The sequence below is a fragment of the Arachis duranensis genome, chromosome 10 (genome assembly GCF_000817695.3).
Source record: "Arachis duranensis cultivar V14167 chromosome 10, aradu.V14167.gnm2.J7QH, whole genome shotgun sequence".
In the NCBI taxonomy this organism is placed as follows: domain Eukaryota; kingdom Viridiplantae; phylum Streptophyta; class Magnoliopsida; order Fabales; family Fabaceae; genus Arachis; species Arachis duranensis.
This window is the reverse complement of record NC_029781.3, coordinates 100,743,354-100,761,435: the sequence shown is the minus strand read 5'-3', so window position 1 is coordinate 100,761,435 and position 18,082 is coordinate 100,743,354. Positions and strand designations below refer to the sequence as shown.

Sequence of the window (18,082 nt, the reverse complement as noted above, 5' to 3'; positions counted from 1 at the left end):
CCACTCGTGCCAATTTCAAATTCCATAAAAGTACAACTTAAAGAATAGTGATCACAATTTCGTCCACCAAGTTTTTGGCGCAGTTGTCGGGGATTGTTCGAGTATGGACAACTGACGGTTTATCTTGTTGCTCAGATTAGGTAATTTTCTTTTCAAAAATCTTTTTCAAAAATTTTTCTTTTTATTTTTCGTTTTTCCAAACTATATTTTCGAAAAAAAATAATAAAAATACAAAAAAAATCATAAAATCATAAAAACCAAAAATATTTTGTGTTTCTTGTTTGAGTATTGAGTCAATTTTTAAGTTTGGTGTCAATTGCATGCTTTAAAAATTTTTCTTGCATTTTTTCGAAAACTCCATGCATTCATAGTGTTCTTCATGATCTTCAAGTTGTTCTTGACAAGTCTTCTTTTTTGATCTTGATGATTTCTTGTTTTGTGTTGTTTGTTGTTTTTCATATGCATTTTTCGTTTGTTAGAGTCCATGCATTAAAGATTTCTAAGTTTGGTGTCTTGCATATTTTCTTTGCATCAAAAATTTTTTCAAAATTATGTTCTTGATGTTCATCATGATCTTCAAAGTGTTCTTGGTGTTCATCTTGACATTCATTATGTTCTTGCATGCATCTTGTGTTTTGATCCAAAATTTTCATGTTTTGGGTCATTTTTGTGTTTTTCATTAAAAATTCAAAAATAAAAAAAAATATCTTTTCCTTATTTCCCTCCAAATTTTCGAAATTTTGGGTTGACTTGGTCAAAAATTTTCAAAATTAGTTGTTTCTTACAAGTCAAGTCAAAATTTCAAATTTTAAAAATCTTATCTTTTCAAAATCTTTTTTAAAAATCATATCTTTTCCATTTTTTTTTTCTTATTTTTGAAAAATTTGTTTAAAAAAATTATTTTTCAAAAATCTTTTTCTTAGCTTTTATATCTAATTTTCGAAAATTAGCTAACAATTAATGTGATTGGTTCAAAAATTTGAAGTTTGTTACTTTCTTGTTAAGAAAGGTTCAATCTTTAAATTCTAGAATCTTATCTTTCAGTTTCTTGTTAGTTAAGCAATTTTTAAAATTAAATCTTTTTCAAAAATATCTTTTTCCTTTTCTTCTTCTATTTAATTATTTAATTTCTATGATTCTGAGTTGCTGGATTTAGTTAGGATTTTGTTAATTTCTGGTTTTCTGCATGTAGTTATTTTACTTGTTTTGAGTTGATTATGTGATTCAATTTAAGTTGAAAATTCTGATTATGTAGTTATGAGTTGCTGGGTTTGTTTACTGATCTTGTTAATTTGAGTTTGCTTGTTCAGATTTTGTTAATTTATTTTTGCTTGTACTGATTTTGTTAATTTATTTTTTCTTGTACTGATTTTATTAATTTATTTCTGATTTTGTCATTTAATTTATTAATAATTCTGGTTTATGGATTTGTACCAATTCTTGTTCTTCTTAATTTGACCTGTTTCTTTCTATTATCATCATTTTTAATGTATGTTATCTATTGTTGGAACAAATCATTTTTCAGCAATAAATGGGGAAACTCTTTTTGAATGCAGTGTTTGCTTGCTTAAACATTTTTCTTTCATTGTAACTCATATATTGGAATCAGACTTAATCAATTGAAAATGAAAATCATCGAGTTATATACATGGTGATCCAATGCATTATTCAATATTCCCAATGCATATATATATATAACCTACTTTCCCTCAAATCAAGTTCTGTAATCCACTGTTGTATATAGTCCGATTTCATTGGATAATCCATCAATCAGAATTCTTGACCCAGTTAATAATTTTGTTAATTTATTTTGACTATGCCACTTGTTTAATTATTATTTCATCATCATCATCACAAATTTCATTCTACTATGCCACTTGTTTAGTTATTATTTCATCAATTTTCTTATTAGATTTTGTCTATCAGTCCTTAGCTATATTGTACAAATTATTATTATTTATAATTTTTTATTAATCTTTTAATGAGGGTACGATATATTTCTTGATATTGTTTTCCTGGTTTTGATTTTCTATTCATTTAACTTGAGTCTTGTCTTCTTCAACTGTTCTTTTGTTATTTTTGTTTTTTTTTTTTATATATTCTTGTTTCTTCTTAATTTATTTCTGACTTTATAATTTAATTTATTAATAATTCTGAGTTAATTCTGAGCTGCTGGGTTTAATTTATTTTAGCTTGTTTTAATTTATTGTTTATGTATTGATTTTTAATTTAGTGTTTCTGTATTAAATATTACTGTATAAGATTGATAGCTTTAACTCGACTCCTATTGAAAATAATAATGAGACAGAACCAATTCAAGATGATGAGGGTTAAGTAATTGAAGCACATGTTCAAGGAACATAAGAGGAAGGACAAAAAAAAAACACAAAAAGGAGGACAAGAAGTTAGCCAAAGTGTACAAAACAGTCCTAACAAAAAAGGATTAACTTCTGAGGCTTGAAAACATTTTAGGAGGGAGAAAATAGATGCAAAGTAGAAAGCAATATGTAAATATTGCGAAAGAAAGATTGGAGATTTGGAGGTAACACGAAGCAAAGAACTAAGTACTTGCATGATCACATTAGAATTTGTCCGATTTGTACTGTTAGGGGACCAAAGCAATCAATATTAAAAATAGTGCAGCAATCATCAGGTTCTACAGGAACGGGAAGGCCAACAGATTCACTTTTGGTTAGAAACTTCACATTTAGTCAAGAGGCAGTGATTCCTGAGCATCTTATCTATCTTTTCCTAGTGAATTTGCATCTAATTTGTTGAGTTTAATTAAGAATTAATTATATTTTAGCCACTATGGATGCTATTTTGAGTTTTGTGCAATTTTATTTATTTTATGTAGCGTTCGGCGGAATTTGATGGAGTTTCTGCAGCACAAGAATCAAAGGAGATGGCTGCGAGGAGCGACGCGCACGCGTGCCTCACGCGTACGCGTGATCTGGAAGTATCCATGACGACGCGAACGCGTGACCGACGCGTACGCGTGATTTGAGGAGTTGCTCAACGACGCAGCTGCGTGACCGACGCGCCCGCGTAACTTGCGAAGAAAACCAGCGACGCTTACGTGTGACTGACGCGTACGCGTGACGTGCGCGATCTGTAGAATTTACAGAAATCGCTGGCGTGGATTTTTGGGCTGCATTTTGACTCAGTTTTTAGCCTAGAAAATACAGATTAGAAGCTGCAGAATGGACAAAGCAAGTGGTCCCCACCCATCAGCTGAAGACTTGTCAATTAATTCAAATTTAAATTCAAATCTTATCTTTTAGGAAAAGTTATTATTTTTAGTTTTAGATAATTAGATTTTAAATTTATTAGGATTAGTTATAAATAGGAACTCTGTACATTTAGACAGGGATACAGATTGTTACCAGAACCCTTATTTTTCTTCTCTGAACCATGAGCGACTAATCCTTCATTGTTAAGGTTAAGAGCTCTGTCTATTTTTATGGATTGACTCATTTGATCTTTTTAATTTAATTCATATCTTGATTTATATTTCAATAATTATTTTCGTTCTTTATTCTATGAACATTGGGTGGAACGGAAGTATGACCCATGTTCTAATTGAGTTCTCGTAAGACTTGGAAAAGCTCTTTACTTGAACAACAGTTTGAAAATATATTATACTGAATTTTTAATTGTTTGTATTTAAAGGGATACGTGACATATAATCCCCTTATTTGTGGATAATTAGGATTCTTTTGGCATATAAACTAGAAATTGATCATCACCCTCTAATTAGAATTAATTGACCAAGGAATTGGCAATTAATAATTTTAGAGGAGACTAGGAAGGTCTAAAGAATTAGGGTCTAGTCACATATAGTTTGTCATGAAATTAAATCTTGCATGATTAAATTAATTAGTAATAAAAGTTCATCCAGAAATTAGATAACTCTGAAACCTTAACTGTTTTCTCCACATTTTATTCCCAATTTATTTAATTGTCTATACTTTTGATATTCTGAATTCGAACTTAAACATTTTTAACATCTCAAAACTAATTTCTGCTTGCCTAACTAAGCTTATCACTCAATAACTGTTGCTTGATCCATCAATCCTCGTGGGATCGACCCTTACTCACGTAAGGTATTACTTGGTATGACCCGGTGCACTTGCCAGTTAGTAGTGTGGATTGTGAAATTCCGCACCAAGCAGCACGACAAGCACTCACAAAATGGGTTATTAGGGACGAACACCCTATGTCATTTGTTGAGCAAGTGGGTTTTCATGAGTTTATAGCTGAGACTCAACCTTTGTTTAAATTTTATAAAAGAAATACATTGAGAAGTGATATTGAGAAGATGTATGAAACTGAAAAGGCAAAGCTTCTAAAATTGTTAGGAAAAAATTCAAGCCGCATTGCTATAACTACTGACATGTGGAGTGCTGATTGTCAAAATAAAGGCTATATGGCGATTACGGCTCACTTTATTGATGATGATTGGAACTTGTAATGTTGAGTTATAAGGTATTATTTATGCTTTTAGCATCTTTTAAATATTTGACTTTTTAATGTCATGATTGTTTATTATATTTACATTATTCTAGGTTTGCATATGTGCCTGCATCCCATACTGCTGAAGTTCTTAGTGATACTTTGGTGAATTTTTTGTATGATTGGAACATAGATAGAAAATTTTCAACTTTAACGGTTGATAATTGTAGTACAAATGATGCCATGATTCATCTTCTGCTTGATAAGATTTCACCATCTAACTTTGTTAAGAAAGGAAAATTTTTTCACATGCGTTGTTGTGCTCACATTGTTAATTTGATTGTGAAAGATGGCATGAATGCAATATATGGTTCTATTGAAAAAATCAGAGATAGTGTTTTTTTTTGGGTTGCAACACAGAAGAGGAAAGAAAAATTTGAAGAGACTTGTAGGCAATGGAATATTAATTTTAGGAAAAAGCTTGCACTTGATTGTAGAACTAGATGGAATTCAACTTATCTAATGCTTGCTTCTGCTTTGCAATATAGAGAAGTTTTTTAGCGTTTAAGACACCGTAAATCTCTGTATAAAGTTGTACCATCTGATGATGAGTGGAAAATAACAAATGAACTTGTTGATAAATTAGAAATCTTTTATAGTGTGACTGAATTATTCTCTGGCACTTTATATCTAACAACAAATTTGTACTTTCCCAAAGTGTGTGAAATGAGATTGACATTAAATGAGTGATTGTGCAGTCCCAATGAGATAGTTTATAGAATGACAACAAATATGATTAGTAAGTTTGAAAAGTATTGGAATCAAATTAATGAAGTCATGGCTGTGGGAACTATCTTAGACCCTAGGTATAAGATGAAGTTATTGAAATTTTTTTTCCTAAAATATATGGATCTCAAAATGAGAATCATCTGAGTAAGGTGAAAAAAATGATGGATATCAACTTAAGGCTAGGGTTAAAAGAAGAGCAACAAATGATGATAATTCAGCTTCTACTTTGAATCTTGGACATGATGAAGGATCTTCAAAAAGAAAATTTAACTCTATCTACTTGCAATTTGTGAAAGATACATCTGAAGACTGTGCTGCGAAAACTAAGTTGGATTTCTATTTGGAAGAGAGTGTTAAGGTAGATAAAACAAAATTGGAGAAATTTAACATTTTGAACTATTGAAAAAATATTGGAGTGAAATATCCAACTTTACAAAAGATTGCAAGAGATTTTTTAGCCATTCCTATTTCTACTGTTGCCTCAGAGTCTGCTTTTAGTACTGGTGATCGAGTTATACATCCACATCGCAATAAATTGGATTGTGAACTTGTTGAGACGTTAATTTGCACTCAGTATTAGATACACTCTTCAGGTAAAAGTACTAATAACTCAAATTTTATTTCGTATTAAAGTTCAATTTCATGTTAAATTTAACTCTCGTAAATTGTCGGTTGATATAATATAGATAAATCAGGGTCGAAAATTCCAATTCCTTGAAACTATGTGATGGATATGGAGATTTAGGAGTTTAGGTAATTATTTTTTTATTATGTCAAATTCATATTAAATATATGATATTCTTGTTTATGATGTATGTTAACATATTCATATTTGTGTTGTATTTTAACAGAGAACATGGAGTTGTTTGTTGGAAGTTGAAGACTTTATTTTATGGCTTTTTTTAAGAATGGAAATTGTATTTTAAAATTTCGTTTTATGGATTATGATTTGTTATTTTATATTTCTTGACTTGTAAGTTGTAATCTTGAATAAGATATGTATGTTTGTGTGTTGTAATAATATTTTGTAATCTTTTTTATATTTTTTAAATTTTTTATTGTAATTTTCATATAAATGTTCAACACAAAAAGACGAAGTATTGGGACTTACGAAAAATATGGAAAACGCAAGAAATGAGAATTGGGGCAATTATCTCCCCACGACGAGATCGGAACGGAGACGAGAACAAAATCTGAGGGCGGAGACGGGAAGCGGGAAGCGAGAAGGCATCCCTCGCCCTGCCCCACCCCACCCCCATTGACATTCCTAGCTTGTGATGAGGCTGGAGCAACTTAGCAGTGTTGTTGTGAAGAAGTTGGGCTTTGGGATTTGCGTTTGGATGATTGGACTAGATTTGGATGGTAAGAAGGATATTCATCATTGATTTGAACCGAAGAAATTCTTTCAAAACAATCTCAGCCTGCTTCCTTACAAGCGACACATTGTTTTCTTGATGATTGCCTTGATCATGTATTGGTTGGTCTGCTTTGTCTTTTTCTGCCAGAACCTCGTAACTTCCTCTTTCCTCCACTACTTCCATTTTGTCTCCTTCGCTTTCTTGCTTCGATCCACTACCTGTGTTGGAGGTGTCCTTATTGGTGGTTGTTCTTCTTGTCCTCCTTATGTTAGATAATGATAAAAAAGTAGCCAAGGACCTCCTTCCAGCACATACCAGTAGTCTTTTTCATTAAACAATCTCACCACATAGAAGTCATTACCAACGTCGATAAGGTCCATGCCTCCTGACTTGGATCACATGGTGTCTAACCTTCTTTTCATCACTCCATACGTAATCTGCCTCCCCAAGAGTTTCACTATCAGCATGTGTTTCCAAGGCTTCTCTAACCTTTTCTTCTCTGCTTATTGACTGTAATGATGATGGTGCCGTTAGGGAGTCTTTCAAAGGAAATCGATGGCTGACGGTTGGCCTCTTTTTTTTCCCTCCTTAGAGCGTCTCGTTGCATCTGGCTCATATTGAAAAGCTCCTCCATCGGTATTTGCTCCTCCGTATCCTCTTCGAAATCATCCGATGAACTCCTATCAGAGTCAGACTCTTCGCCGTCTGATCTTGGTTCTGCACTTCCATTCATAACAAGATCGGTATACGTTCTTCTTTTGCCATTAGTTCCCACAAAGGATTAGTTACCGGTGAGTTCATGGAAGGGGAGAACAATAGAGGCATAGAGCCTTGGAATCTGAAGGGTTTCTTTCTATCACTCCGGGGAAAATATAGCTACCATGGGGGATTTCACTTCCTAGCAAATCATATAAAGTTTTATATGATTATTCAGCCCAACAGTATACTTATATTATGGGCTAGCTGTGTGTTTTAGACTTTACACAAGAGAGAGAAGCCCAAACCACTGGGTTGGTTTTTGGTCCCGGAACCAGTGGGGTTTTATCTACATAGAAACTGTTGGTGTTGTGTAACATTTTTTTGGAGGGATCATACTTTGTATTATCTATCTAAATCTAATTGATAAACCAAGTAAGATTAGGCCCGTTAAATATCAAGCCCAACATACCCGAAAAAATATATAGTTTTAATTCATTTTTTTTAGACCAAAAACTTGATTTATTTGCTTCTCTCTACAATTAAGTTTGCTCCACAATTTGTTTTCGGTGACAAGTTGATAAACTTTACATTTTCTAAGTACTAATGACGTAAACTAAGCTTTTAACAAGAGAAAAAACGAAATTTATACTGTCTAGTAAGGATTGCTTGCTAATATTTTACAAATGTAAACTTTTTATAAAAGAATTTATACTATTTTAAAATCTAATCTTAGCAAATGCTTTCATTGCATTCAATAACAAAATTCATACATAAATTACTTTAAGCTTTAATGAAAAATATGCATGACATTATTTTAACGAAAATTATTTTTTGGTGTTAACCTTAGTGATAAACACATGTAGAATTTTATGCAAGGATAAATAGTAAATTACTAAATTTATTTTAGTAGAGTTTGAGCTGTCGGACAAACCGGGGACAAAACCAGTGACGGTCCTGCTACTATAAATAGTAAAGGGAAAAAAATAGTGTTAAAAATAGAGGATGAAGAAACACGTTTTCAACGTTGGGATTTCCAGTTATATCCGTAGCTGGAGCAACAACACTACAAGAGTGGGAGACAGGACAGGCAAGTGAAAGTGTCAACTTAGGAAGAAACAAAGTTCCAAATCCTCCACTGCTGCCACGTAATCAAAAGGAAAGTGAAAGTGAAAGTGAATTCCAGCCCATGGGCTTAGCTTCCAGTTATTATGGGCTGGCCCACCACATACATATATATCCAACTGTCCCCGTGTCCGTGTCCACGTCGCAGCATCTTACGTGGCCCATCTAACCTCAACAACCTATATATACTCACACTCACACTTCGTAACTCACACTCACATTCTCACTTCCTAACTCACACTCATTCATAACTGAATTAACAAACTACTTTTGGAATAGCAGAATGAACATTCATAATCATCATTACTCGGACGATGAAGTGATTCTGGCTTCGTCGATGCCGAAGAAGAGAGCGGGGAGGAGGGTGTTCAAGGAGACGAGGCACCCAGTGTACAGGGGAGTGCGGAGGAGGAACAACAACAAGTGGGTTTGCGAGATTCGTGTTCCGAACAACGTTAACAACACAAGGATATGGCTTGGAACTTATCCTACACCTGAAATGGCAGCACGTGCACACGATGTTGCTGCTCTTGCGCTTCGCGGCAAGTCCGCTTGCCTCAACTTCGCTGACTCTGCTTCGCGCTTGCAGCTTCCGTCTTCCACCGATCCGGAGGACATCAGGAGGGCTGCCGTTGAGGCTGCGGCGGCGTTCGCGGCGGAGGACAGCGCCCAGCAGGAGCATCAGGAGCAGAGTGTTGGGGAATGCGTGGTGGGGATTGAAGAGGATGTGAACAAGGCTTCTGAATTTGAGGTTAACGTTGTTCCGGCGGTTTCTGAATTTGAGGATTGGCATGATTTGGTTATGAGCATGGCGGATGAACCTCTAAGATCTCCTCCTCATCCTGCTTTTCCGAGAGATGGCAGTAATGACGTAGAGATATTCGATGTTGGTTTGCCACTCTGGAGCTTCTCCATTTGAATAATTAAGCCCCACAAAGTTGATTAATTAAGCTTATCAGATACAGTAACCACTAGCTTGGTAGTACCTCCTACTGTGTGGAGTACGTGTTGGAACATGCATATGTAACATACCCCGCCGTTGTAATTGTATGATAAAGTTTTACGATTTTCATGTGAACTCCATCTCCAACGGCCCACGCAATGATTTTTTTATTTTTTATTTTAAAGTTAACACTTACCTTCGCTCTCAGACATTTTAAATAACAGACATTTTTTTAATTTTTAAAAGAGTAAAGTATCGTTTTTGTCCCTAATGTTTAAATCGTCTTATTTGTATCTTTAACGTTTGTAAAAGTGATTCAATATTATCTTGCTGTCAATAACATATCATTAACGCATTAGTTTGAATTTTAAAAATCTATTCTTGAAATTAGAATACGTGAGAATAATTAAAAAATATAATCTGATTTGTTAGTATAATTGATAGTAGGATAACATTAAGTCACTTTTATAAACGATAGGATACAAATAGAACGATTTAAACGTTAAAGACACAAATAAAACTTACCCCAAACGATAGAGACAAAAACAATTGCTTATAAATTTTAATCAATCTTTAATATGATTGGATCAATAAATTTGTATATAAAATAATTAAGTACCAAAAGTAATTTTGCATTCAAAACCACGTTTTCAAGAAGCAACAATTTTAAACTTCTGCATTTCACCAACGAGCTTTTAGCCATCAATACTCAATCTTTATTTATCTTTTACCAATTTTATCCTTTATCCATACTATTGTATTATTTATATTATTTTTATTTATATGAATTATCTTTTTTTATTATTTACTATTTTTATTTAATTATTTATTTGATATTATACACTTTTATAATTATATTTTTTTGTATTATTTTATTTTTTTATAATATAATATATTGATCCTATTAAAAAAGTAAATTAAACAAAAAATTAATTGTAAATAATAATAATAAAAAATTATAACATACTAAAAAAGAGTACTAAGAGTACTAAAAATATACTGTATAAAAAATATCATAAATTTTTTTTTGATTTATTTCAATTACTACCAAAATAAATATTTAATTTTTTTATTATTTTTAGTACTCTCTAAAATTTATATTTTGTTAGTTTTAATTAAAAGTATATTTTGTCAATTTTTATATATTATTTTTATCTTAGTGTATAAATATTAATTTTATTATAGAATTAATTAATAACATCTATTCAAATATCTAAATTAAAATAATATACAAAAATTATTTAAGTTGATGTCTATTTTAGTAATTTTGTATCTAAAAGTGATTTTGAATAGTGTAATCCAAACAACATTTATTTTACTATAATTCATTTTGCTATAAATATTGTCAAACATAAATCACTTAATACAAACTTACTTTTCATCAAAATCAAGTTTGCAAAATTAATTTTATTCAAACTCCCGTTTGCAAATTGTAATCCAAACACACACTAAGTATTTAGAAAAAATAACTAATTAAATGGTCAGGGAAAAAATATTTGAGTCGGTCAGAACACCGTGAGACCATCTCGACCACAAGGTTGTAGCGCGAACGATCCTCCATCGTTCAGATGGCATGCGTTTTGGAACAATTAATCACGCTCTGACCTCACGGTCATAGTTCAACCAAAGTCTTCTTAGAACTCAAGGATACAGATGTACGAGCCTATAGAACAGATCTTGTTCAAGTAAGGTCGTGTTCTGTGTTTTGTGTTCTTTGTGTTTAGTTATAAAAACTGCTTTTGTTTGGTGAACCTAGCCCAGGTGAGACTAAGTTTACGTTTGCGAAATTCAGAAAATCTTAAAATTTAAGAACGTGAAATCGATTATGATGGCTTTTTATGATCATAGTGTAGAAGGGGAAGACGAAAAAGAAAATGAAAATAATGATGATGATGATGATGTTGATGGTGATGGTGATGATGATATGGGATTTTTGGATGGCATTGAAATTAAATTTGGAGGTATTTAATTACATAATCACCCACTTTGGGCTATAATTTAATTACCAATAATTTAACCATAGTTAACATAGCAACCAATTAAAAGATAACATGTCACAGAAGGTAAATTACATGTTATTATAAAAAAGGTAGGCTAGAATTTACCTAATAAGACTTATCCGTCCCTTCAAGTTGGTTCTCTCGTCTTTGTAGCATGTGAGAAGTGGTCTCCGAACGTGTTATGTTATGTTATGCCTTCTCCTTTTATCGTCCTTTTATCTTATCTATTATTATATGGACCCTATAGTTTACTTTGCATATCCCATTTGATATTATTATTGGGGTTGTCTTCAATTCTTCATCCTTTTTCCAGCTACGGAAATGGATGTGTGTGTTGTTCGTTCAAAATATCATGATTTAGTCGAAATTAAGAATAGAAATGTTGACCCACAATTTATTTGTTAAGTTTTGGTGCAATGCTAATATGGCTAATGACAAAAAAGAACAAAAGGTTGATGCTTGTTAGATGAATGGGTGCAGTGACTTTGGAGATTAAATACTTGAATGATTTGACTCTTGACTTTTTGACCGCCGCTGGATGGCGATCCGTTTTTAATCATTTTGTAAAGCCCTTTTTTCCGGCACAGTATGATGAAAAATCCATGGTTTACAAATTACAACCCACCAACAAAGATCTATAAAGATTTTTTTACAAGATCTAAAAAAAGACAAGTCATGTCGAAAACAAAAATGTTAATTTTGACAAATTAAAATAGGATGCCGCAATTCAAGTGGGTGTTTCGCGGATTTAAACTTTGAAATTCAATTAAAAATAATTGTATTTAGGGCACTTGTTAAAGCTTTTATGACCAAAAACCCTGACATGTTTAAACGGCAGATTTATTTACGTAAAAATACATGGTAATTAATTTAGTAATTAATTTTTTATGTATATATAATATTTTTATGAGCAAATTTAAGAGATTAATACTTTTATTAAAATTTGGCTAACACTTAACTAATAAAAAAAAGTAAATAATTTCACACCATTAGATATACTACAACAATTCCGGCAGATAGTGGCGGATATTTTGTGACGGTTTTGCAAAATCGCCGCGAAACGACAATCTGCGGCACATATAGTGGCGGTTAAGAGTTGGGGCTGCAATCAGGCCGATATTTATATTTCAATTAGGTTTGCATTTCGCGGCATCTTTTTGAAAACCGTCGCTATATGTCCGCCGGTGATTTATTGTTTTACATTTTGCGGCGGTTTTGTTTAAATCGCCGCAAAATGAGTATTACCACAATTGCAATGTTTTTCTTAGTAATAAACCATCTGTGTATAATCTAGTTAAGTAAAGACTACTATGCTAAACTACATATGTTTAAATTATTGTTACTTAAACTCGTAACACTGCTTTCACATTCGTTTTACGTAAAAAAATTCCACAAGTTAAATAAGCTATATATGTGAACTCATGTGAACAAATTTACCAATAAGATTTTCTTGATTACGTTATTGGCATGTAAATTTGCTTTCAAACATGGATGTAAAAGAAGAAAATAAAATCATACTCTGAATTTATAAAGTTAAAATAAAGTTCTAGAGAGCATAAATCAAAATTACTCCTCTTTAAAGTTATGCCTTACTAAATCTAAATCAAGAATAAACATGTACAACTGCGACCTAAATGATTAAACTAAGGAAATCAGCATAACTATTATAATAAAAGATCAAAATTTCTCTCCAACATCGTATTGACCTAGCGAAAAAATACTCTGTTATGAATCTATGGCCTTCACGTTTTAGAGGATCTAATATTTCATCTCCATACCATGGCAATTTATTCAGATCAAAGCACATTTTCTTAACATGTATATCATCTTGTTTATCTTGTTGGTCTTCGAAAGTTTCAACGTCTTCTTCCGGAACCTTATTCAAATCAAACTGCACGAATCTGTCGATTGCGACAGAGGAGATATCATCTAAATTGTCTTTTGAATCAGATTCTTCTCCATCTAGATTGTCAGGAACTATTTCTCCGGAATATTCAGGTAAGACTGAAAATATCAACATGCATATAACAGAATGAGTATACATAGAAGAAACTAAGAACTCCGAAATCATTAAATACTGACTTAGAAAAAAAACAAACTACGAGATGCTAAGACAATTTTAAAACTAAACGCATATTTTTTACAATTACCATCACATTTGTTAGTAGTTTGGGAAATTTTTTTAAACAGAAGCTCTGTAGCAATTGTTGTGCTTGCAGAGGATGACGAAAAGTCCTCAGTTTTCTCCGATCATGTTCTACCGTCATGTTATGTTCACTATTGTTTTCAAAACGCAACACTAGTGAAATTATATTGCGTAATAGATAGCAAGATTATCAAAAATGCAATCCTAAGAAAAACAACAACTGTAGAAGGAATAAAGATTTAACGTAAACTAACTTCTCTGTATTAAAATCATTGAAAGAAACAAAAAGTCTGCTTTTACTCATGAGAATTCACAATAACATAAATATTTAACTGCAAATAAAAACTACACAAGTATAAAGTAACCAAAGAAAACAACGTACAACGCTGAGTTTATTTAACTTAGTTTATGACAAAAAGATCATTTTTAAATTACATCAAAATGCTTCATACAAGCATTACGCGACATCATCGAAAGACTCTGAACCATTTTCTATGAGGTCTTCTATATCTTCCTCCCTTGTCAACAGTAAATCTCCAATGTCACATTCCACTGACATGTTCAACCCTGACTATGAAGAAAAATCAACTTCAACTTTTTCATTCTCTTCTCCCATGTCATACAAAGCCCTTGGTTTCACATGAACCACAACACTCCAATCCTTAGCTACTTCATCATCCACATAGTATACAAGCTGAGCTTCCGATGCCAATATGTACGGTTCATCTTCTTCACGATTACGAGTGTGTATTGGACGAGAGAAATTAAGGCTAGTAAGCCCCAAATTGTGTTGTTTGATGCCTCTACTGGTAGTGGTATCAGTCCAAACACATTTGAACAATACCACTGTGAAGGAACAGCTGTAATTCAATTTAATTATGTCTACAATTTTTTTGTAATACGGAACATCACCAACAGCCAATCTATTATCACGCATGCTTGCATAACTTCTTGTATTAGATGATACATATACTCCACTATTTTGTGTTTTCATCCCGTTTTCCTTTGTGATAGTTCTAAACTTGTACCCGTTAACATTGTACGCCTCAAAACGTCTTGCCTGAATCATGGGACCGCACGTAAGCAACTTTAGCTCTTTCAAATGAAGCGTACTTTCCATAGGAACCTGGAACCACATAACATTCATGCTTTATATTAAAATCGGTTTTCATATATTACTAATTCCAGGCTAAAAACACATTGGACAGGTTAGTATTCTGTCAACCTCATGCTTGAACCACCGAGGAAATTCTACATGGACGATACTATCTATCTTAGCTTGCGACCTTGTCTGATGATGCAAGCTTCGCTTTGTCTTTTCCCTAAATATACTTTATTGGAGAAAAGAAAATTAGTCCAACTAGTCACTGGGAGAAAAAATTTATATTGGTGTTTTAGAAATACAAGCGTATACTTACTCAACGAATGGAACCACGACATCGCAGTTGACTAGCACATGACAATGAGCTTGATGTTTTTTCATTGGAGTGAGTTCGAAATGCGAAACAGCCCCTAATGCCTTTCCAATAGCTGGGAACATACTTCCCCCTGAATTATGAAGAACATCAACGGGCTCATCATCAACTCGCCTTGGTTGGTTGATTCTAGTTTCAATATTATCCAAATACTTAGAATAGAAAGTCAGGATTTCCTCAAATAAATAGCCTTCTGCAATTGAGCCTTCTGGTTGTGCCCTATTACGAACATATTGCTTCAGACGTCCTAAATACCTTTTATATAAATATAATAAAATGCTCAGTATATGCACAATTAATTGATATGAGTGTACTAAAGGGGTTTATCATAACCTTTCTATTGGATACATCCACCTATAATGTATTGGTCCACCAAGAGTAACCTCATCAACGAGATGCACCGTGAGGTGAACCATGACGGTGAAGATGGATGGAGGAAAAATTATTTTCATCTGACACAAGATTTGTACAACATGATTCTGAAGCTCAGCAAGCTGCATAGAGTTTATGGCTTTTCCACAAAGTTCTTGAAAAAATGATGACAAATTTGCAATCACGTTGGACACCGGACTCGGAAGTGCATTCTTCACCAAAATTGGGAGTAATTGTTCCATCAAAAAATGACAGTCATGACTTTTCAACCCAGATAACTTGCGTTGTTGCAAATCAACACAACGAGCAACATTGCTAGAGTAACCATCTGGAAATACCACATTCTGCAGAGTCTTCAGGAATACATCCCTCTGTGAATTTGACATCGCAAATATTACAGGATATTTACCACCTTCCCCCGACCATAATTCAGGCCTTATACCCATGCATTGTAAATCTCTACGAGCTTTAAGATTGTCTTTTGATTTGCCGCTATCGTTTAAGATAGTGAAGACCACATTGTCACACACGTTTTTTTCTATATGCATCACATTGAGGTTGTGACGCAACATCTGATGCTCCTAGTACGGGAGATAAAAGAAAACACTCTTCTTCTTCCAATGCGAGTCATATTCATCCGCATCCTTACCATTGTGTCTTTTTTTACTGTCACAGTTGAACTCTTCCCAAATGAAACATGCACATTAGACTGTTGCCTCAATACATCTGTTCCGGATAGCTTCTTCGGTGGATCTCTACCTTTGACCTGACCATCAAATCTATTCTGGTATAGTCTGTATTTGTGTCCCTGATTCAAAAAGAGTTGATGGCCCATGAAGCACCATTTTTGATGTAGCTTAGCGTCCAAGTTACACGTAGGACAGGATAACCCACTGTGCATATTCCAGCCAGATAGGTTTCCCAATCCTAAAAAGTCGCTGATAGTCCATATCAGTACCACACACATCTTGAAAGTGTTTCCCTTTTTGGCATCATATGTTTCAACACCATTCCATAATTGCTTTAACTCATCTATCAAAGGCTGCAAATAAATATCTATGTCGTTACCTGGCATTTTCGGCCCAGGAATAAGCGTGGATAGAATGAAAGATGTCTGCTTCATGCAAAGCCAGGGAGAAAGATTATACGGAATAAGAATCACAGGCCAGATGGAGTATTTTGTGCTCATATTCCCAAAGGGATTAAATCCATCGCTCACCAAGGCTAGGCGAACATTGCGCGGATCCGTCAAAAAATTAGTATACTTTGCATCAAACTTTTTCCATGTTTCACCGTCTCTTGGATGCCTAAGAAAACCATCGTTATTAGACGCTTGTTTATGCTATAACATATCATTTGATGTCTTGCTGCACATGAATAACCGATGCAGTCGTAGTATGAGGGGAAAGTAACGAAGAGTCTTGGCTGCTATAGGTTTTCCATTTCTCTTCACTGGTACATTGAGCCTAATAATAGATCCCTTTTTAGTCTTCTACTTCCATCTTGAACACCCACATTTCTTGCACATAGTCAAGTTCTCATCATCACCTCGGTACAGCATACAATCATTTGGACAAGCATCTATCTTGGTATATTCAATACCCAACTTTCTTATTGTCTTCCTGGCTTCATACACTGTCCTTAGCAGTTTTGCTTGTTCGAATGCGTTCCGAAGTAAGTCAAGAATCATTGTCATTGCCTTGTCACTCACACCGCACATACACTTAATATGATAAAGCTTCACTAGGAACGACAATTTGGAGTACTTTGAGCATCCAGGATATAACTCTTGCTCTTCGTCTGACAGTAGATCATTAAAATCCCGCGCCGCGTGACTTGGACCTTCATACAAGTACGGTAACACGTCTTCATCATCTTCTACATGTTTGATTGTTGTGATGTCCTCACTCCCATGTTGCATCATGAAATTGAATGCTTTGTTGACTATTTGGTGCATTTGATTCACTTGGGGTATTGGATTTTCATCTACTCGTTCCAATCTAGGTCTCTCTTCAACCGGCTTTTCACCATGACGCAGCCAAATATTATATCCAGGGGAAAATGGTCGTAACAACAGATGGTCATATGCATCCTCTTTTGTTTGCATAAGTTGAAACCCGCATTTAGGACATGGACACTTTATCATGCCATCGGAGGATACATTCGCAAACGCAAAGTCTAAAAAGTTATTCAGTCCTTGCCTATATTCCACATTATTCCGTGACTTTGAAATCCAGGTTTTATCAACATCTAGTATAGTATCAAAATATATCGAACTAATTAATAGTGATGTAAGAAATATGAAATTTAAAATGGTTAGCACAATATAAAAATTATGTTTCCTTAGCTTACTCCCATAAAAAAAATTGTGATGAATAATACTCTCATAAAATACAACCACATGTAGTCTTATTAGCATTCTTTATGGTTTTGGCATTGTTATTATTTTAAGTTTTTGTCAACGTACTTTAAAGTGAACAATGTGTAATTAATGACATTGTTAAATATTTTGTTATTTCTACTTGTTTTAACTAAATTATTGTTTAGGTGTCATGCAACTCGGTTGAAATTGTTTTCATTTTATGTTAACTATTATTGACAAAATTAAATATTAAAATTCAATAATGATTTCAATTCTTATTTTAAAAGAAATTATAAATTTAAATCAATAAATTATATTTTATTGTCAGCCACTTTTTAATTTGTAATAAGAGATCCCTTAC

At 33.3% G+C, this 18,082-nt stretch overlaps 2 protein-coding genes and 1 pseudogene across 2 annotated transcripts in view; 1 reads left to right on the top strand and 2 right to left on the bottom strand.

Annotated features, from left to right (window-relative positions):
* Window positions 1-8,619: 8,619 nt before the first annotated feature.
* On the top strand, window positions 8,620-9,501 carry LOC107471390 (dehydration-responsive element-binding protein 1E). Its single transcript, XM_016090849.3, has one exon. It carries the CDS (start codon window positions 8,707-8,709, stop codon window positions 9,340-9,342), a length of 636 nt encoding a protein of 211 aa, XP_015946335.1. The 5' UTR covers window positions 8,620-8,706; the 3' UTR covers window positions 9,343-9,501.
* A 1,369-nt stretch (window positions 9,502-10,870) lies between these two features.
* Window positions 10,871-11,061, bottom strand: LOC127743739 (uncharacterized; annotated as a pseudogene).
* A 3,022-nt stretch (window positions 11,062-14,083) lies between these two features.
* The window catches only part of LOC107471306 (uncharacterized), a 14,114-nt gene continuing 10,115 nt past the window's right edge, over window positions 14,084-18,082 (bottom strand). The window contains exons 3-7 of the mRNA XM_052255726.1: window positions 16,856-17,560; window positions 16,009-16,666; window positions 15,321-15,940; window positions 14,945-15,242; window positions 14,084-14,638 (exon numbers count right to left, since the gene is read on the bottom strand). Of these exons, the coding sequence (XP_052111686.1) occupies window positions 14,084-14,638; window positions 14,945-15,242; window positions 15,321-15,940; window positions 16,009-16,666; window positions 16,856-17,560 (2,836 nt within the window). The remainder of the gene's footprint in view (window positions 14,639-14,944; window positions 15,243-15,320; window positions 15,941-16,008; window positions 16,667-16,855; window positions 17,561-18,082) is intronic.